At 34.3% G+C, this 22030-nt stretch overlaps 1 protein-coding gene and 1 long non-coding RNA gene across 5 annotated transcripts in view; one reads left to right on the top strand and one right to left on the bottom strand.

Moving 5' to 3' along the window:
- LOC145291202 (tRNA (cytidine(32)/guanosine(34)-2'-O)-methyltransferase-like) overlaps positions 1-22030 on the top strand; it is a 71612-nt gene that overhangs the window by 36746 nt on the left and 12836 nt on the right. For all 4 annotated transcript variants that reach the window (XM_080136794.1, XM_080136811.1, XM_080136787.1 and 1 more), the window contains exons 5-9: positions 2875-2953; positions 11581-11633; positions 14070-14123; positions 16599-16701; positions 19656-19739. In XM_080136794.1, coding sequence (XP_079992920.1) covers positions 2875-2953; positions 11581-11633; positions 14070-14123; positions 16599-16701; positions 19656-19739 — 373 coding nt within the window. The remainder of the gene's footprint in view (positions 1-2874; positions 2954-11580; positions 11634-14069; positions 14124-16598; positions 16702-19655; positions 19740-22030) is intronic.
- Positions 1-22030, bottom strand: part of LOC145291225 (uncharacterized) — an 80796-nt gene that overhangs the window by 5255 nt on the left and 53511 nt on the right. The gene's annotated exons all lie outside the window — the stretch shown is intronic.

The following is a 22030-nucleotide window of genomic DNA, read 5'->3' on the forward strand; positions in this document are numbered from 1 at the left end:
AAAAACAGCAAATGAATTCGATAGAAAAAAAATGGATGCTATTTTTTTTTTCTTTCTGTGTGTTTCTTGGCTAAAAAGTCTTTTTGTTTGATTTCTTTTGCATGGTATTAACCCCTGAACTCTGGGACTATTTTCCATTTCACAGACGTAGCCTTTGTTTATGCTATGCGTGAGCATAAACGAAAACTGTTAAATATGCATTCGCGTACCAAACTGCCTTGTCAAAAAAACCTTTAAGCCAATAAACACAAAAATAAATGCCCCTTCCTCAGGTGGCCAGAAAGTGGGTGCTCATTTTAAGTTAAATTTAGATGGAAAAGTGATCACCCACTTTTCGAAAAAAAAATTTCTTCAGATCATGAAAACTGTTTTGGTACTCCTTGGGCGTTGAGTTCCATGGCGACCCGCAGAATTATTTAATGGTCGTTCCCTTAGTACCCCCCCTAGTCAAGGCTAACCCATGCGCACGTAACATTTTTTATTTATTTACTTACGTGGTGGAGTTTCTATACTGATAGTTTTTTTTAAAATTTTTTCACTGGATTATTATTGATTGAACACTAACCAGATTATGAAAAAAAAATTGAAAAAAAAAAAAAAAAAATCATTTCAACATTTGAAAGGGGTACTCACTTTTTAGTTACCACGTTCTGGTAAATCGGTCACTTTTTATTTAATTTTTTTTTTTCTAAATACGGAAGTGTCTTCGGGAGATATAAAATGGTCCCATGTTGATGAAGCAATGTATCGGGAGGCGTACGGGATTAAAAATTATTGGTAAATTTTTAGATTAGGTCCACCTCCTCAATTTTCTTTTAAATGACGACTTGAAATGGTTTTCGACTATGCTGAATACGAAAATCGCATCGAAATTTTGCAGAAATAAGTAGTTATCAAGATATAAAAAGTTGTATTATGCATTGTAATCTTTGGCGGCCATCTTTTTTACGTGTGTGTATTTGTTTATGGCGCGTGTGCACGTAAAAAGATGGCCGCCGAAGAATACAATGCATAATACAACTATTTATTTCCGCAAAATTTCAATGCAATTTGCGTGTTCAGCATACTCGGAAACCTATAAATGTCGTCATTGAAAGGAAAAATGTGAAGGTGGACCTAATCTAAAAAAATACCAAATTATTAAACATTTCTCCAGCATGTTAGTGAAATTTACAATACTTTAAAAAAATTAAAAAGAAACAAAGCAAACAAAAGTTTTGAAAAAAAACTCACTTTTCACAAAAACAATTTAAAAAAAAAAAAAACACAAACTGACTAAATAAGTAAAAAAAAAAAAATAATTAAAAATCTCGAAACTTTATTTTCATGAAAACAATAAAAAAAAGTCCTGTTCTCTCTATTTTTTTTTCTTTGAGAAACAAATATATTTCTGACTTACAAATGCGGTAGAGACTCATTATTTTTACTTTCTATGGTTTTGATATACCGCGTTTTTATTGCTTACAAAATGGGTGACTGATTTATCAGAACGTTGTAACTAAAAAGTGAGCACCACTTTCAAATGTCGAAATAATGATTTCTTTTTTACATTTTTTTTTTTTTAATAATCTGTTTAATTAGTGTCCAATCAATAATAATATAGTGAAAAAAAATTCCAAAAACCTATAAGTATAGAAATTAAGCATGGGAGTAATGGTTGTACAACAACGTCGCCTTTCGCACTTTTACAAACATTTTTTAAAAAAAGTAACTAAACCATTTATTGATAATTTGTCACGTGTACAAACATTTTTTAAAAAAAGTAACTAAACCATTTATTGATAATTTGTCACGTGTACAAACATTTATTTATTTACGTAGGCTTAACTCCTTTCATGAATAAGAAAAGTTTTACTCTTTAAGAATAATAAAAGGAAAAAGTTACTGAACATTTATAAAAGGACTTCTTTTCATGAAGGCCAGAGGAATAGTTGGCCGAAAATTTGTGAAACAACAACTAATAAAGATGAGAATAATAGTCCGCAATAAATAAAAATGGTGCTAATGCAGAGAGCAATCCGCGCTATTTTTTAAATCATATTTCCACGTTTAAATAACGTTTTACGATATGTTTTTTTTTTTTTATTTATTCAATTGTAAGGTTAAAGTACAGAATAGGTACAAAACATCCTTACCTCCCCATGTTAAGAATGACTTTTTAAATAATAACATTATTTCAGCACGGATCACTCTCTGCATGAGTAATCTTATATAGAAAAACAAAAAAAAAAACTCAAAAGCAAGCAACAGACTTTTTTTTTTGGCCTTATATAATAAAGAAAAGATGTGTAAATTAAAAAAATTGGAAGATAAACAAATGAAATATGTTTTTTTTTTTTACTTATCGAGTTAACAGAAAATGAAACCTTTCGTCAGTTCGTGGCTGTGAAATGAATCGAACCGGAAGTTCAGTTTTATCAACAGAACAGATTCGCAGAAACAGTTAAAAAAATATATTTATTTTATTTGATATTTTAATTTTAATTAACCTCGACTCTAAAAATGGGTTGTCTGAAAATTTCAAATAAATTGGTAACGTAGAAATATGGTTTTATTCTTTTAGAACGAACCAACTTTACATTTTATATATATAGATATATATAAATAAATAAAGTGACTTTGATAGTCTGTCTATGTGAGGATCTGCCTCTATCAAATTACCAAATTACTCTGTCACTATTTTATATTGGGTATAATATAATAATGAATAGACTATTGGCTCTATAATAATAATAAATACAAAATTTGCATGAACTAAAAATCATATTTAAACATATTTTACAACTGGGCAATGCCAGATGGCCTGCTAGTTATAATATAAATTAAAAAAAAATTCTTTTCTTTGTCATGGAATTTTAAACACTTTTGTTTCAGAAATCTACAGCTGAAGAAATCATTAGTCATTTTGAAGGTGAACAAGCTGATCTTGTTGTATGTGATGGGGCACCTGATGGTAAGCATATTTTAAATTGAAAAGAGATTCTTTAAAAAGTTATGTATGTAGGTAGGTAGGTATCACTACATGATACAGTCCAACATTAGATGTGGGTAATCGATGATTCGATCAGTTTCCTGACTTAGTGTCCTCCAAATTATTACGATGCAAAACTTACATCAATCATATAAGTATGAAACATTCTTATTTGCTGATAAATGACAATGTGCTACATTGCATACACAATAAAACATGTTTTCACGGAATGCATTCGAAGAGTTGCTCCTACGAGAGGCATTATAAAAAAATTGTTGGACAAAAACTAAAGTGGATGCAACCATAATCTTCCTAAAAGCAGTGGGTCTATATGAAAATTATAGTGCCTGTCCAGAATTCTCATGAAAATAAAAAAGAAAAATCTATGATGTATATACCCATGATGAGAAGAAAATATCATATGCCAAAAATCATGTAAATTGATAAAGAAGTTTTATTTTTAAATAAGAAAATCAAATTGTATAGCTAAACTACAAACAACAATCTTGCAACATCATCTTGAAAACAGTTTGAACGATCTAGGGAAATAATTCCAAATCGAGATTTTAGAAAGCTATTATTAACGGGGAATGGGCATTGGAAAACTTAAATTTGCTTAAAAATGATTTTTTTTTATAAAAATAAAACTACTTGATCAATTTACGTGATTTTTGGTGTACAATATTTTTTTTTTGTCATGAGTATATAAATTATACAGATTTTTATTTTTTTCTATTTTTCAGGTTAGGTCGGAAAGATTTCGGCTTAGCACCAAATATTTTAATAACAACATATATAAAAGTTAATATTTGCAAATTACAGTTTGAAATGAATTATACAGAAATATTGAATAAATATTTTAACATATTAAGAACTTGAAGCACAGAAACTTTTTAATGCTTAGATTTGACATTAAATAACCCCAAAATGTTTAATATTCTGTAGCAATAAATATAACAAACCTGTAATAATTAAACCTTCATTAAAAGAATAGAATCAAACTTAGTAATCTTTCTGTCGAATTTGTGAATCGGCACAGAATTTCAATTAGAATCCTTTATTTGATCTTCTACTCAGTCATGGCTGATAGAACGAGAGCATGCTACACCAATGGATTAAATTATTGGTTCCATTCAAAATTCTGTGCAGATTCTCCGAATTCAACAGAAAGATTCCTGAGTTTAATAAAATACACCTGAGATAGTTTGCTTGAAGCATTGTTTGTTAACAAATATGCAAGTGTATAAGAAGGCTTTTAGCAATGTAGAATACCAGGGTATTGAAGTGACATAACATATGAACAAAAACAGGAAAATGAACAAAGGTCTTAGGATTATAAATTGTCGTATATCTATTTATTTTTTTTAAATTATTCACATATACAAATCAGCAAATATGGACTTACTGGTATTCATGTTTTTCATTTTTACATTTTTTTTTTCACAGCATTCTTTTGGTTTTTCTTTTTTTTTTTTTTTTGAAAAAGAAATATATTCATGAAATTATCAAAGACATTTACCATCTTTATTACATTAAACAGTCAATATTTACTTATTTATATCTGTGAATGATCTTATATACTTACATCAATTTTGTTTTTATTCTTCACAAAAAAATAACAATGGCATACACATATACCTTTAAGCCTCAATGTCTTATCCTAGCTTATTTCACTTGTTATTTTTTGCATTTTCTATTTGTTCATTCTTCTGCTGGATTTTTCTTGAGATTTACTCTTTTATTTCCCTTTTTTCTCTCTAATTTGTTCACAGATGCTTTTCTTCACATAAGTTATTTAAGTCCTATTCTAGTAGCTTTTTCAACTCCCTACAATCCCCTATTAGGCATGATCCCAAATAGTATCTCCTTACGTCCAAGTGGCAATATGTATTGTTTGGGATAAAAAAAGAAAAGAATTGCAGGCTTATGGAACTCTTTTCTTGTTCACCTTTTCTTTCTATCTATAGCTTTGATCTTTTCAAGATGTAGGTCAACCAAGTGCAACAGATATACAGAAAATTGCACTTAAAGGAATGGCTAGAATCTTAAAAAGATATCTCTGTTGGAATGTATGAGATAGCGGGTGAATGTCCAGAATCTGGTAAAATGCCCCATCCCTGACTCAAATAAAATCATAAGAAAATTAAAAAAAGAAAAAGTATGCATAAAGTCAATCTTGCACGGCCATCAATGGCTGAAAAAAAAACATTGTAATTATAAGAAAGAAAAGTCCAAATCAAATCAGAGTATAATAAATAGCGTGACTGCTTGAATAGTTCGCCTTTGATAGAGTCGTGTAAGCGGAGCTAATCTACATGACCATCTGCATTGTAATTGGCTACCTGTATGAGTCAACAAGGTGACATATCATATTTACTAACAAATGTATTAGACTATGACATTTTTTTATGCGATTTAAATCAACATTAGCTGACCTAGATAGAAACTAGTCACTGTTACAAAAAGTTCTTACAAATATTTATTTATTAAACATACAAATTATATACTTATTTTTTCTCCATCTTTCTTGAAGATTTTCCCAGTTTAATACTAAATCAGCAGTGACAATGAATATAGATTTTTTTAAATGAGAATCGCCTCAGACAAGGTGTAAAGTCACTTCATGTAAGGAGTTAACAAGAATGAAAGATGATTATTATAAAGACAGAAGATGCATATTGACCTTAGTTTTGAAAAACTAAGGTTATAGGTAGGAGGAAATCAATCCATTAGAAATCAATATAGTTAGGAGGAAATCAATCAATTAGAACCCTAAAGATACCAGGTATATAGTGGAAGGGGGTAGATTGAAATTTACTACTACTACTACTACTACTACTACTACTACTAATAATAATAATAATAATAATAATTGCCACTCAAATCCCAGTAAAGACCAATAGCTGCTGCCAATGAGAAATCAATGGCAAGTAGCTATTGTGATAATGCTAATTTATTTGCAAATGTTATCGAAAGAGATGGAGAGTACGGGAAACCTGGGGAGACTTGTTGTCACTCAACTTCCAGGGAACACCACAGGCTGTTTTCAGGGAAAGATCTCTGAAGACCTGTGTGAAACTCCTCATGAGCCAATAAGAACAATAAAAATTAGTATATACCGTCTCCCCATATAACGAACAGTTCATTCTATTAATCACTCTCAATCCTCTCATAAATTTCTTCACTTTTCAACTAGCAATCATTCCATTTCATTAATCCTTATCCCCAAATTATCTTTTGGCCATGATAAATAATGACCCTTCAGTTAAAAAAAAGTATTTTATATACTTCTTAGTTCCAAAACTGCAAGACATAATTGCAACAAATTTAGCATGAAACATCCTCCAGGTGTCAGGTATGTTATTTGGAATAAAAACTATTACTACTAAAAAAAAAAAGTCAGCATGTAAAATGAATGTTGAATTGAATATGTTAGATTCGCTTTAATTAAAATAAAAAATAAAAAAAATGAAATAAATTTCTAAATATTTACCAAATAAAGAAAATTCTTTAAAAAATTCTTTAAAACTAAATTTGTATGGAATCTTCTTGCAATTGTTTTTATTCTTTTTTTGGAGAGGGTGGGGGGTGGGGGTAAAATATTTAAGAAACTGCAACCTATGTATACAATGCAGATGGTCATGTAGGTTAGCTCCTCTTACACGACTCCATCAAAGGCAAGCTATTGAAGCAGTCACACTATTATATTCTCATTTGATTTGGACTTTTCTCTTCTTTCTTATAATTACAATTTTTTTTTTTTACAAGGTAGTCACCACTTATAAAGGCCCGGAAGCCACTCAGGGATAAGGGTTATTGCGTGTACAGTACGTTAATATTGGAGATTTGATAAAGTGCCTTACTTAAGGGGGGGGGGCGGTTCATCAGGAATTTGTTTACATAGGACTTGAAAACATCCAGATTGTAGTCAGGTGGGAAACAGGCAACCAGAACAGAGTTCCACAGGCGTGCACTTCTAAGAAAGAAGCTTTGTTCATGGAATCTATGTTTTGATTTTGGCACAGATAACAAGTGGGGAAAATTATTGACAGTGATTTCAGCTAGATGGGGGTTTTTCGTGAAAGATTGGCGAGGGGGACCAGAGATTGGAGCTCAGACGAGCACCTGATGTATATCAGGAAGAGAGTTGGGCCTAGGATGGACCCCTGAGGGACTCCAGCATTAATATTGAGGGCCTCTGATTTCTGCCCATCAACCACTACTCTTATGAGCCTATCGGATAGAAATGATTTAATGATCGAGAAAACATTTTCAGTTATACCGTAGCTGGAAATCTTGTGAAGTAGGCCCTTATGCCATACCTTATCGAAGGCTTTTGATATGTCAAGAGCAATTGCCCTAGAGAGGAAGCCTTTGTCAAGAGATTCGCTAATCCTATGAGATATAACAGCACATCTGCTGTAGATCTGGCAGAACAGAAACCATATTGCATGTCACTAAGAAGATCATTTCTGCTGAGGTGGGTGACTACTTCTTGATTTAATATGGATTCCAGCAACTTACTCATGACACACAGGAGACTTATCGATCTGTACTGAGAGGGAGATGACTTATCACCTGAGTTCTTAAATACAAGGCATACTGATAAGATTTTCCAGGGTGTTGGGAAGCACTTCTCCTTAAGGCAACGCTTAAACAGTTTTGTAAGTATGGGGGCAAGTTCTGGTTGAAGCTTTTTCAGCACAATGATTGGAATGCCGTCAGGGCCAGTTGCTTTACTGAAATCAAGGTTCTTAATTAACTTGGCGACATCACACACAGATATTTGTATGTTGCAGAGCGTGTTGTCTGTTATAGGAGGAAATACGGGGGAGTTGATTGCCTTGCTCGCATAGGGTAGAATTAGCTGCAAAGTTCTTGGCAAATAGTTTGGCCTTATCTGACGAGATGACCTCAGGTCCATTGATGATGGTTGGGATAGAATGTATGCTTCTGTTCAGGATCCTGTTTGCTATTTGCCAAAACTGGTGGAAACCAAGCTGCTGCTCAGCTACTTTGGATTTAACGGACTGAGCATATAGCTCTCTTGCATTTTTTATTACTCTTTTACAGTGGTTGCTGGCAGTCCTGAAAGCAGCTTTAGTCTCAGTGCATCTATTATGTTGGTAGCTATGGAAAAAGTGATTTCTGTGCGCGATGGCAGCAGCATATTCTGGGGACAACCATGGCTAGCTGTTATGTTTTTGTTGGAATTTTTTAGATGGTATGAATCGGTCTATGCCTACAATTATCCATTCGGTCAGGTCTGATACACATATGGAGGACACATCCTTTTTAATCATGGAATGCAGTGGTAGATCAGATATAAGTGTACGGAAGCTATCCTAGTCAGCCGTAGAGTATCAATATACTGTATGGTGGAGAGGTACATCTGAAGATTTATTGCATTTCGTTTTTATCTTAACTGATACAACGGAGTGGTCGGGAGATCCCAGAGGAGACAGAACGGAACTTGAACATAGCTCAGGGGAAGTTGTGAGAAAAAGGTGTAAAAGGCTAGCATACTGACCGGAAGTATCGGGCACTCGGGTGGGTTCGTGAACAATCTGGGTGAGGTCATAGGCAATGGCAAAATCATGACAGAACCTCCCCTCATCATCTGTCTTGTTAGAGTGGGTCAGCCATTCCACATTGTGGACATTGAAGTCACCACAAATGTGGATGTTAGCTGAAGGGTGAGCAGACAGGATGTAGTCAATTTTTTCAGATATGCTCTTAAGGATAGTAACTCCGCTGTTGTGGGGGCGATAGAGAGCAAATATAAATTCAGTGGTGTAAGCAAGTGCAATCCAGAAACACATGTAAGGTAAATTAGGGTCTTCTCTGAAGATATCCCTACCACATGGAAAGCCATCTTTAATGTAGGCACATATTCCATGTCCATGGCGATCTTGGGAGTCAGATTTAGATGTTAAGTTAGAGTATCCTTTAATCATGAATTCGTCAAGTGAAGTGGTTAGCCTTATGCCAGTTTCGCTTAGGGAGAATATGTCTGTTTTCGTCTCCTGTAATTGTGTTTCAACCTCTGGAAGGTTGGAACATAGACCCCTGATGTTGGAGAAGGAGACATGGTAGTAGGGATCCACGTTGGAGGATGGGGTTCTAGGTTTACACGTGTTATTTTTCTGGAGATATTTCATGTTGAGGATTGAGATTTGTGTAACAGGTCGACAGACGTGGTTAGAGCAGGACAGAAAGAGAAAGTAAGAGAGAAACAGAGAGGAAATTTTTTTTTTTCTTTTTGTAGCCATGATAAGGTAAAGCCGTAACAATTACCCACTAGTATGGCACCGAGAGGCCCCACTAGAAACTACTGCATGGTCCAGAGTCCATTCACCAAATGGCAATACAGCAGCCCCAGTTTTTTGCAGCTACTGATAGGACGGCCTCCTTAGTGGTTTATCCAAGGTTTGGGTCCCTGACTATCAGGCAGATAATGTCAGCCCAGATGAAACGTTTACCTCCAGCACCCTTACTAGTGACATGGCCACAACGATAGACATAGGAACAGAACATTCCCGACATCTCAGGCTACTGTTCACAAAGTACTGCCGTCCTGGAGAGCAGCTTTTTCTTCACCCTTTGTCAGAAACATCACTCATTAGAAATGAGGACTGAGGGACAAATTAGGAGAAGCGAGAGTAACGAGAGCTGCCGATAACGCATCCACAATGCGTTGTCTACTCTCCATTAAAAAAAAGGGGGGTGTAAGGACATTATTATTTACTTAGTATAAGTTCGTCGCTCTAATTCGAAATTTAAGATATTTGAAGATAAATTCCCCTCCCATAATTACGAATGAAATGAAAATGGATTAGATTACTGTAATTTCCGTTTAAAGGTGTTAAGCTTTTCTTCTTCCAAGAGACACTTCAAAAGAATTATAATAAGGACAATTTAGCACTGAAATATTTTTAAAAATACCGGTCGAGAGTTTCCACGTGTTCAGATATTCATTAAACTTATTTCTTCTTTGCCGAAAGGCACCACCATCGCATTGGAAGGTTTTCCACTCACTGGCACTTGCCATTCGCGTTTCAGTGCTTATCGCGGAAGGGGTGGACAATGGATCATGGTGGGTCAGATATTTTCATTTATATTTATAGAGAAAGTAAGCAGTAATCCTAAAACTTTTCTTTTTCTTTCTCGGGAGGGGGGTATTCTAGACATTTTGCATTTAACGGCTGACTGAAATGAAATATATTAGACAAAATTAATTCAAATAAACAGTATAATAACGACAATTTCACACTGATATATTTTCAAAAATACCAGTTGGGAATTTCCACGTGTTCAGATATTTATTTACCAATTTAATTTCTTTTATTAATAATTGGTAATGCAATAACCATGTTCTAAGAATGGACACTTAGAAAATTTTTTTTGTTTTTCAACAACAGTACCAGGGATTCATTATGGTTTTTAGTCAGATTTGCTTCCTGATATTCAAGACTTCCTGTTTTCAGTCACTTATTCTTGTTGATCATTCATATTATTATTTTTTCATTTAGTTTTTATATTGTTAGCTGAAAGTTGTAGCAGATAAAACTCACTACAATCACAGGCAGGAGACAATTCTCGTGGCTTAAGATTTGAAATCTATTTTCTTCCTGGCTTGTCAAAATCACAAGTCAGCTCTCAATCATGTGACCAAGTACATAAAAGGTGAAATCACAAACCTTTCTTCTTCTATCTTACTGACTCCAGCTGGCAGCAGACTTCGGCTGGGGATTTGGCCACAGGTCAAACATGAGTACAAGCTAACATAGCAACTTTCTAACTGCCATGTGTTTTTATGTGCGGTACACTAACGAACATTCTTTATCATGCTAAAGATCTGCTCTCGTCGATGCACCGACACACACACACACATGCTACAACACTTAAATACACTGAAGTATTTGCCCTTTCTTTCTTCTTTAACTGGCCCCTTTCATCCTGATGACTACTAGCTATAAACGTATAAACGGAACTGTTCTCTCCTCGAGAAGCCAGCAATATATTAAATCTATCTTTACACAAGAACGCTTCCATCTACTAACCCGTTGTTTATTAAATGCTAAAATGAAACTGCCTTTTGTTGTCTTCATTATTAACTAAAAAGTTTAGAATAATTAACAAAGATCCTCATCTCCACACGTTAACAATGGCTTTCTTCATATTTTCTGCAATTTACTGTCCATGCTGATATAATAACATTATTAAGAAAGCTGGTTTTACCATGGATAATATCGCTTTCACTAAATAATTTGATAAATCTATATAGCTATAAAGTTGACATTTTTTCTTGCTCTGACATTGATATTAAAAGCCTACTTTCTTTATTAAAATTTTTTTTTTTCAGCCATTAATGGCTGTGCAAGATTGACATTATTCACACTTTTTCTTTGTTTTTCTTTTTCTTTTTTTAATTTTCTTTTCATTTTGATCGAGTCAGGGATGGGGCATTTTACCAGATACTGGACATTCACCCGCTATCTCATGCACTATATATTCTGTGGGGTTAAAAGAAGATTAAAAATTGAAAATAGATTATTAATTAAAAGAGACTGAATAAATTGTGATTATTTCTTGTTTTCTCTTTGCAGTTACAGGTCTTCATGACATTGATGAATACATCCAGGCACAGTTATTACTTGCTGTAAGTATCATAGATTCTTATAATGTTATTTAAATGAAGATTGGTGAACCATTATTATTGCATAAGACTTCTTGGTTCTTGTCCAGAACTCTACCTATATTAAAGAAGAATAAAGAAAAATCTCTATAATGTACATTACCTGTGGCAAAACAAAAATATCATATTTCAAAAATCAGGCAAATTGATCAAGTAGTTTTATTTTTATAAAGAAAAGATTTTTTAAGCCATTAATATGAATTCATAGGCATTGCAACATAAATCTAATCTATAAATATAAAAGCAAAAATGTATGTATGTTCGCTTTTTGTGTATGTCCGAGAAAGGCTTTTTTCCGAGAAGCGATCGGTTGACTCACTTCTTCTTAAAACTTTTTATATCACGTCTAAATGATAATATCTACGAGTTAACAATGGGGGTCGCCTGTCTATTTAATTTGCTCGACTTTGAAAAGATAAATATTCAACATTTTTCGATCGCCGCATGTGTAATAAGCTTTTTCGTATTATAAAAGTGAAACTAATTCTGGCGGCATTTTTTCGGAAACGTCCGAAAGCAATCAGCTTTGATTAATGTGGAGTTCTCCTTATATCAGACAATTGCTATTCAATTTGGACAATCCCCTTTTCCCCACAACATCTTGGGGAAACAAAAAAAAAAAAAATCCTGCCTTGCAGTCAAAGTTGACCTCATTAAGTATGTGCACCAGCCAAGTTTTAATATTTAAATAAATTCAAACATGTTTCCGTTCCTATTTCGTGGTGGCCCAGTGGTTAACGTTGCACTTTTTTTTTTTTCACACTTTAATTTCCAACTTCAACTCAAGGGTTTGGGTTTGATCCTTCATAATTACCTACCAAAACTTTTTATTTTAACCCCTGGGTGTTTTGATTTATCGAAAACCACACACACCTCCAAACACCCGGGCAACGCCGGGTACCCCCCCCCCCCCCGCTAGTATGAATTATTTCTTAGTTATCTTCCTTTGTTTTTTGAGGTTTTATTTCAAAATGGCAGGCGATACATTCAGTCCTTGGATACTCATAAAATTTGCTTTTCTTATTTAAAAATAAAACTATTTGATCAATTTATATGATTTTTGGAATATGATATTTTCGTTTCATCATGAGTACATGCATAAAATACTGTTTTTTTTTTTAATATATGAGGAATTCTGAACATGAACTGACTTCTTTCATGTGAAAATAGTAAAAATGAAAATGTCAATTAATGAATTTTCTTTTGCAGTGAGAGTTATTCCCCAATTTAATACATGCTTATAGAATGTGGCTAGTCAACCATAATGGCATTCTCCAGTGAGAAAAAAAGGAGAAATTCTCACAAATAATCTAGAGATTTCACCAAAAAATGTTTTCATTATGAAAGTAGACATACCATTCAGAAAACCCAGTGAACCACAGTAAACTCATGACTGATATAGAGCAATTCTGATTGGCTTCCAGATAAATGCAACAATTGTCACACAAATTAGAAACCAGTGCTACCTATATTAATCATTCAGTTACTCAAAACATCCAGTAGCAAAGAATATGGGTGCAAGTCCAGAGTTCAACCATTTAATAAATCAAAAATACAAAAATATCTTTATGATGTACATACTCCACGAAACAAAAATGTCATATACCAAAAAACATATCAATTGATCAATTATTTTTTGAAACTAAGAAAATCAAATTTTATGAGGAAGTGAAACATGTTTTGATCTGCCATGTTTAATAAAGGTAGATAACTCAATTCGAACTACCAAGATCAGAACAAATCAGCCTTGTAATGACTGATTTACTAATAAAATTTCTAAAAATAATTTAAAAAAAAAATGATTGTCTATATAAAAAAGAAACTACTTGATCAATTTATATTATTTTTGAGAAAATTACATTTTTGTTCCATGACAGGTATGTGCTTCATAAAGATTTTTCTATAATTTTGTTTTTTAATTAGGTTGAACTCTGGACTTGCACCGAATATGACTTTCCTTTAGATAATAGACAATGCATTAATATTTTTTTTTACTTATCTTTAACAACTCATTTCAGTGTATCATCTGTACAAGCCTTTTGTATTTATTTATGTTTATTTTCTCCCCCCCCCCCCCATGTTCTGTTTGGAAAAATCAGTGAATGCTATTTTATTTGTTCACTCATTCTCTGTCCATTGTATACAATTAATTGAATGCAAGTTGATATTTTGCTGCAGGTTTATACATTCCCTAACAGTATTAGTGCATAAATGACTACAGTGGATATTGATATGTAAATGATACAATGTTTGGTTTTTTTTTTTGTTTTTTTTTAATCTGCTGTTTGTTATTTTAAATTATGAGTTATTAATTAAAAGTGAAGTTTTTCAAGTATAATTCTTTAATTGAGTTCAATCTGAAAATTATTTTCAAATTATTTCATTGTCATACTTTTGTAGGCGCTCAACATTACAACACACGTTCTCAAAATTGGTGGAACATTTGTAGCTAAGGTGAGTGTATTGTACTATGTACATATTGATTGTTTCAAATGCATTTTTTCAATTAGTTCATCCTCCTGGTTTTAATATTTCATGTGCTCTGAGTGTCCCAGACTCCAGGGTGGGCAGTGCAAAGCAACATCTCATGCCTACTTTCTATGTGTTAATACCAGTCATACTGCAAGTAGTCAGGTCATTTTGTGCACACTTAAGCCAAGTCTTCCTTCATTTTCCACACACCCTTATACCTGTTGTATCCATGCAGTTGATACAGGTGGGTCAAACCACCTGAGACACTTAGCACATATGGTAACCAAAATCCTCCCAATACTAAGCTTCTGATGAAGCATTGTTGAAGGGATTCTCTTCTCTAGTTTACTACGGTACATCTACCTAATCATGGCATGGTTATTATGTCGATCTGTTACAGATCAGAAATGCTTGGAGCTCATGTCTCACTGCTATGCAAGATAGCAGAGAGAAAACAGGCTGAAAAGATCTTGCCTTGGTTCTGAAAGAAGTGCACCTAGATGCAAGGATTGGCAGCAGCTTCCTAAAAGCAATACAACAGCGAGCAGTGATAGCACATTCGCAACCACTACCAGCATCCGACATGTAATCCAGGTAGCAGAAGGTAGTTTCAACATTAATTAGGGTGGTATCTACATCTATCCGTTATGTTTTTTTCTTTTTTTTTTTTTTTTTCTGTTCCAAACAAAGTGTATTGTTGCTTGGACATGATGGGCTACTAATTGAGATTATGTTCACAGAGTACTATGTGAGGAGTTGATCTGCAAAATGTCTGTTGCATTACATTTTAAACTTCTGCATGTTAGGACAGTCGGGGAAGCAACAGAGAGGGAATTCCAAAATCTAGCAGTTCGTGAGAAGAAAATATTAACGTAGAAGGTTTTCCATCACGTAAAAACCTCAACAGTGAAAGGGTAAGATTTTGCTGCTTGTCAGGTTAGTCAGGAGTATTTACATTAAGGGGGGGGGCATGAGTATTATAAGGTCATCAGAGCACATTCTATTATGTTAGTGTATAATTTGGTTGAATAATAGAATTGTGTTTGCTCTGCTTTCTGGCATGGCAGTGAGACATGCGTCCCCAAACACTTCTGATCTGTAACATTTTTAATGATCCGTACTTCTTAAGAAACTTGGTATTGGTTGAACTATGGAGATCTTATGCACTTGATATCTCAGGTGGTTCAGCCATGTACAGCATGTCATCTCTTGAATCAAATCCATAATACGCCTGGATATCCCAGGCCCTAGGAAGCATTTTAGACTGAAGAAGATATAAGTGCATAATAAGTGATATGACAACATGCAACATGATATCAACCCTTTGGATCAATCTCAATGTGAGCAGGTGTAAGTCATTGCTTGGTGTTGTCCGCCGCAGAGTCAAGACACACACCACCCGAAATAACAAACCATCATCATTATCGTGATGATGATGATGATGGTTTGTTATTTAGGGTGGTGTGTGTCATTGCGATGATGATGATGACCATCATCATCATCATCATCATGGTTGTCCTGGTGCTACCAGATCAGACTGATAGATCATAATAGAACAATTACATTGAAGGCATTGCCAGGGCCGCTGCAAGAAAGGTGGGCTCTCTCTACCGTGCTAGAAAACTACTAACACCCGAAAGTATCCTGTACCTCTATAAGGCCACCATTCGCCCATGTATGGAGTATTGCTGCCACATCTGGGCTGGTGCATCTGCTACTAGTCTCTCGCTCCTTGACAAGGTTCAAAAGAGAGTCGCAAACCTGATAGGCCCTGAACTGGCATCTAAGCTTCAGCCTCTGTCCCATCGACGAAATGTTGCATCCCTCTGCCTTTTCTGCAAGTATTTTAGTGGTGAATGCTCTGACGAACTGCAATCACTTGTGCCCCCACGACGTGAGCACCCTCGACAAACCCGACAGGCTGCTAAATCCCACCCCCACACTGTAGAGATCCCTAGATGTAAAAGATCTTTTTACTCCAATAGTTTCTTCCCCAGAACCGCTAGACTCTGGAATTCCATCCCAGGTCCCTGCTTCCCCAACAGTACTGACGTGCAGAAGTTCAAGTGTAACGTGAATCGACACCTTGCTGCCCAAATCCCTACATAGTACCCCAGTTGTGTTGCCCCTGATAGTAGCCCCCTACACCAAAGTGGCAATTTGCCTTGTTTGGGGTGAAAATGTAATTAAAAAAAAAAAAAAAAAAAAAAAAAAAGACTGTCTGAAGATATTGGCTTTTTGACCTAAAATGCCCCAAACATTAATGTTATTGTTTTTTTTTCCTTTCCTTTTGCAAAACTCAATTATATTCTGTAAAGTCAAAAGCAAAAACAATTTTTCTCTACAAAACAACCAAACCAAACTCCATAAATAAATATTTGAAGATATTAAGAACTTGAGGCATGAAAACTTTTCTCCAACATAACATCTTAAAAATACTGATTTCATTTCTTACAGATTTTCCGCGGCAAAGATGTTACTTTGTTATATTCACAGTTAAAAATCTTCTTTCCATTTGTGACTGTCTACAAACCTCGGAGCAGCCGTAATTCAAGTATAGGTCAGTCATAATTTGGTTTTGCATTTCTTTGAAATTTCTAAAACTTTTCAAATTAATTATTTATTCATTTAATTTTCTTTGAAACATCCTGCCTATTATTTTTAGTGTTGCTATTTTCAGATTGAATGCAATAAGTTGAGTAGGATTTTTCATTACATGTTTATTATCTAAGCTCTACTCAGCAACTGAAATTATCAGCGGCACAAACATATTCGTTTTAGCGTGTGTTTTACATAATGGTATATGTTAGATAGCTTTTAGAAATTGACTTTCAAACTCACCCATCTCTGGCCAGGTCTTTATTTATCCCTCTTCCTCTCAAATCCATCCTTAATACTTTTCACCTATGTTTTTCTTACCTCTCTCCAGCCAACTGATCATGTTACATGTATTTTTCTAAATGTACTAACCCAAGAACTCTCATGTAGTCTTTCAATGTGACCTATACTGTACAAAGACTCCCATTCATATCATTTCTCTCCGTACAACAAACATTTAACTTCAAATACTTTGTCACGTGATCAAAACCAACCAATCAAATCCACTTATTCTCATCATCTGTTCAAACTTACTTAACCAACCTAATGCATTTCACAAACTATATCTTCACAGTAAACTCTAAAGCATATTAATTCTAATTAATATGCACTACACAATTACCATTGTATCATTTTTATGTGTATTCCCATCACTATAAAATGTGATATTCATCTATAATATATAATATAAAATTTGAAGTAGCATTTTTGTTGGTCTGTCAAGCTTAAAGTTGAAGTAGGATGTTCTTTAGTCTGTCATATTTAAGGTTCATCTTTACATCTCTAGGAGATGTTTTGACTATCAACCTGTTTAAAATAGAATTTTCATTACTAAATTCACAGATCAAAAGGATGCGTCTTAGTAGGTGATGCCATTTTCTCTTCCCTGCAACCTCTTTCTCCCAGAAGAGACATTGTAAGCCTGTCTCTGCTCAAGCATTATTTCCATGGCAAGTGCTCGGCAGAACTCCAATCTATGGTACTCCTCTGCCAAACTTTCACAAAAACGCACTCAACTGGCTACAACCATTATAAATGATTTCCCCCTTTCTTTATCTGTGTCTAAATCTAAACGCAGATTCCATGAACAAAACTTCTTTCCCAGAATTGCCTGCCTGTGGAACACTGTTTCGCTGTCTTGCTTCCCAGTTGAATACAACATGATAACCTGCAAATCCAACGTAAAGAAGTTCTTGTTGAGCCGTCCCCATAAATAATCAAATTCTACCCAATTTGCATCATTAACGATTACTACACTACCAACTTACATTCATTAACCCTTATTCTTGAGTGGCTTTTGGGCCTTGATAAGTGGTGACTCCCAAGTATAAAAAAAAAAAGAAAAAAAAAAAGAAGTGTCCAAGATGGTCTCTATTTTATTAATATTAGTAACACATGTGTAGAGATTTTGGAGCTTATGGGATTTTAAAAAAAATGTATTTTAAGGAAAACATTGTTGCGTAGTTATTTGCAATGTCAAAATTACAAAAGTGGGTTGAGTAGAAAAATAATTACAACAAAAAATAAAATTTATCAAATAATGCAGTTTTATCTATTTAGTCTATTCCGTATGACAAACCAACTTACCTTCATTGTTTCACTTAACTTTTGTTATTTCAACTTAAAAAATAACGGATATGATAATGTGTTTTTGGGGTTTTTTTTGTGAAACATAGTTATAGCAGATCTATTCTATCATTTTTTGTAATTTTATTTTACTTTATTTCGACATGACATGTAATTACATAACTGTTTTTATCTAAAATGCATTTGTTATTTCTTTTTTAGTTATAATCATTTGGGGTTTAACAAGTCTTTCCCATACAAATTGTATCTCCTCACGCCATTCATTAGGCATTCAGTTACAATTGGTGTTGTATGCTAGTCAAGGTTTCGACAATCAGTCCACTAGAAACTGGGCAATTTTGGTGGCCTTTTAACTGTTGGGCTGAGGGATCCATTCTGGATAGTCCTAGACTTTGCCTTCCGGCTTTTGGGTAGGGCAAATTTATTGTCTGTTGTTTGAAATGCCCTTACTGGGGAATGCTGACGGGGCTACTCAGGCATTTTTTGCAGGGCTAAATTATTCCTTCTTTAATAGTGCTGGCTCATTCTGGCCACCTTTCGACCTTGTGTCACATTCATCCGCAGTGGGAGGGAAGTAAATATCTACCTCTTGGATCTTCTCCTTACCTATCCCCCATAGTGGAGGGAGCAAAAAACATGACTGCTCTCCTTTGTTGTCCAGAAAATAAGAGAAAGATTTTAGTTATGTGCTGCTGGAGACTTTCTTTTTGTGATGCACCACTTCTAATTTAAATCCATAACTTCTAATGAAATTTTCTGCTTCATCTAACTTCATGTGGAAAATTCTTTCTTTAACACTATTTTCATCTACTCACATCCAATATTACTACTAGTGATGGGATGATACTTTGTTCTGTATTCCCCAATTTCGATACAATTACTGATTCCAAATCTAAAATTGCCTAAAAAAGTAGAATTCTCTTTGGGGGAGGAAAATTTTAGAGGAAAGTCCTCATCTACTTTTAAATCTAAATATAATTTTCATTTTAATTTCACAAAATTCTTAATATTTCTCCTTTATGGACCATTTCCAAGATTGTGAGGTTTTATCAATATTTTTCAATCGTGCCAACAATAGAAAATTAAGTTTTAAACAAAAAAATAATTAAAAGAATTGTTTTTGGAATCAGAAATTAGATTAAAATTTTTCCAATACCGATTCTGATACCCCAAAATTTGTGATTTTTCCAATTCCAATTAATCGTCCCAATACTAACTGCTACAGTATTTAATCGTGAGATAATATATCTAAAATTATATATGAATAAATACATAAGTATTTGTACAATTAAAATTTCTGGTATTTTTTTTTTTTTATTTTCTTTACAGAGGCATTTGTTGTATGTCAGAATTATTCCCCGCCTGAAGGCTACACTCCTAATATGTCAAACCCACTTCTTGATCATCATTATGGTAAGTTGTAAAAAGAGAAACATTTAAATATATACTTACATGTTTTATTATTAATGTTAAGTAAACTGTGGCTCTCCTAATTATTGCGTTATCAGGTCATATTGTCTACTGGGTCACATGTTCATAACCTATATATCACGCATGAACGAACGACTATTTATCTATATAAATAAGAGAGGCAACCTGTGTCTGTGTGTTCATTAATTTGTGGCTGATCCTAAGTGTGATTTTAAAGTGTATCCAGTAGTGTGACTCAAATTTGGGAGCTTAGTAGAGTGTCAAGTGACACCTTGTACTGCACAATCACGTTGACACACTGGTTCCCACCAGATCACCAAATTTAAGCAACATTGAACCTGGCCAGTATCAGATGGGTGACCATTTGGGGAAGGCTAGGCGCTGTATGTACATTCTGGGAAGGTTGGGCGTGGAGCCAGCACCCTCACCCTGTAAAAAGAACTCCTCATTATAAAAACATCTACAAAAAGTTGTAGATGGCCTATGCCCCTCCAGGGGCTCAAGGGCTATGGAAGTGACCCCTTAATTACAATAACACCTAGGTTCACTTTGATCCAGATATTATCTATAAATTAAATAGAATTAGTCCTGAGTACAGCACTAAACAATCTCAGACATGATTGGACAAGGTATTCACCTCTACCTCACCCCAATATTTAACTTTCCCAGTGTGTTCTACCTTTTTTTACTCTATTCTATTTTTCAACACCATCAACTAATTAAGCACCCCACCCCACCTTCAACTATCCTTGGTCATGGTAGATCCTTAGTCAAACAAAAAAAAAATGCATCTAGTAGTGAAGGCTCAATTTGGGACCTTTGAAGCGTGGTGGCACCCTTACTCCCAGATCCACTCTGACCCAGCTCTTTCTACCTTTTTTCTGCTTACTTTATTTTCCAAACCTACCAACTACTTAAGTCTATCCATCTCAACCATCCTGGGTCTGACAAAAATCTACATCTAGTGGTGAGGACCCAATTTGGGAGCATTGAGGAGTGTGGCGTGGCCCTTACTCCTAGATCCACTCTGAATCGGCCCTTTTTACCCTTTTTTTTCTGTTTACTTCATTTCCCAAACTTATCAACTACTTAAGCCCACTTACTTCAACCATCCTAGGTAGGATACAAAACTACATCCAGTGGCAATGATCCAGTTTGGGATCTTCGGTGAGTATGAAGTCATCCCTTAATCATCATTACTCCCAGGTTCACTGTACCCCAAAGAAACAATATCTGTCACGGTATCATCTATGGTTAAACATAAACTATCTTTTATGAACTCTTTGTTTACAAAATACACACCTACAAAACAAATTCATTTACAAGTCAATCATAAACAAAATGAATGCTTTTAACTAGAGCAAAGTGTAGTATCTGTTCTGATACTACAATTCATCTTTTCTGCATCAGTGAGGGAGAAATTCTAGACTCAAGAAATTTTTATTTTTGCTTAAATCCAGATTTTGTTGTTTTAATGAGCTGGACTTTCCTGACAATAAAAAGAACATCTTGTGTTTAACTTTGCCCTCATAAGGTGGTAATTAAATAGGGATCCAACATTGATTGACATGCTGCAAAACCTAAAAAACAAACAGCTAAACCTTTTGCCTTCATAGGAACTTGAGAATTCGTAGTAATGATCATTGACCTTTGCAGATTGTTGTAATTGGGTCACAGTTATCTCATTTTTTTTATCAAATAACTCACACTGAATTTTTTTTCTTTTTATTTTTTACCTCTGATTTTAATGTGACTTGAATCATAGCTGCATTAATTTATGCTGATTCTCAAATTGAGACAAACTTTTATCCTTTTAAAACCGTCCAATTGAAGAGGAAAGCTTAACTCTCCCAAATAAACAAGCAAATTCACGTATTAAATCCATTGCTCTTTCTGCACATGAAGTCAGATTTCTCTAAACCATGTATGGAGTATTGTTGTCATATTTGGTCTGGTGAATTTTAGAATTATTGATAAAGTGCAGCAATGTATCTATAATCTGATGGGACCACACATTCTTTTTCTCTACAATCTCTCTCTCACAGACATGATGTTGCTAGTCTCAGTCTTTTTTTTTATAAATATTATTATGGCATGTGTTCTACAGAATTGTCTGATCAATTCCCTGCTTCTTCTTGTTCCAGTCGATTTGACTTGTTGGTCTAGTAATCTCCATCAGTTCACTGTTTTAATGCCTCGTTGTAATACATCTTCCTTTTCCAGTAGCTTCTTTCCAAGAACTGCAGGCTTATGAAACTCTCTTTGTGCTAACT

The sequence above is a fragment of the Euprymna scolopes genome, chromosome 2 (genome assembly GCF_053919585.1).
Source record: "Euprymna scolopes isolate OS-2025 chromosome 2, ASM5391958v1, whole genome shotgun sequence".
NCBI lineage: Eukaryota > Metazoa > Mollusca > Cephalopoda > Sepiida > Sepiolidae > Euprymna > Euprymna scolopes.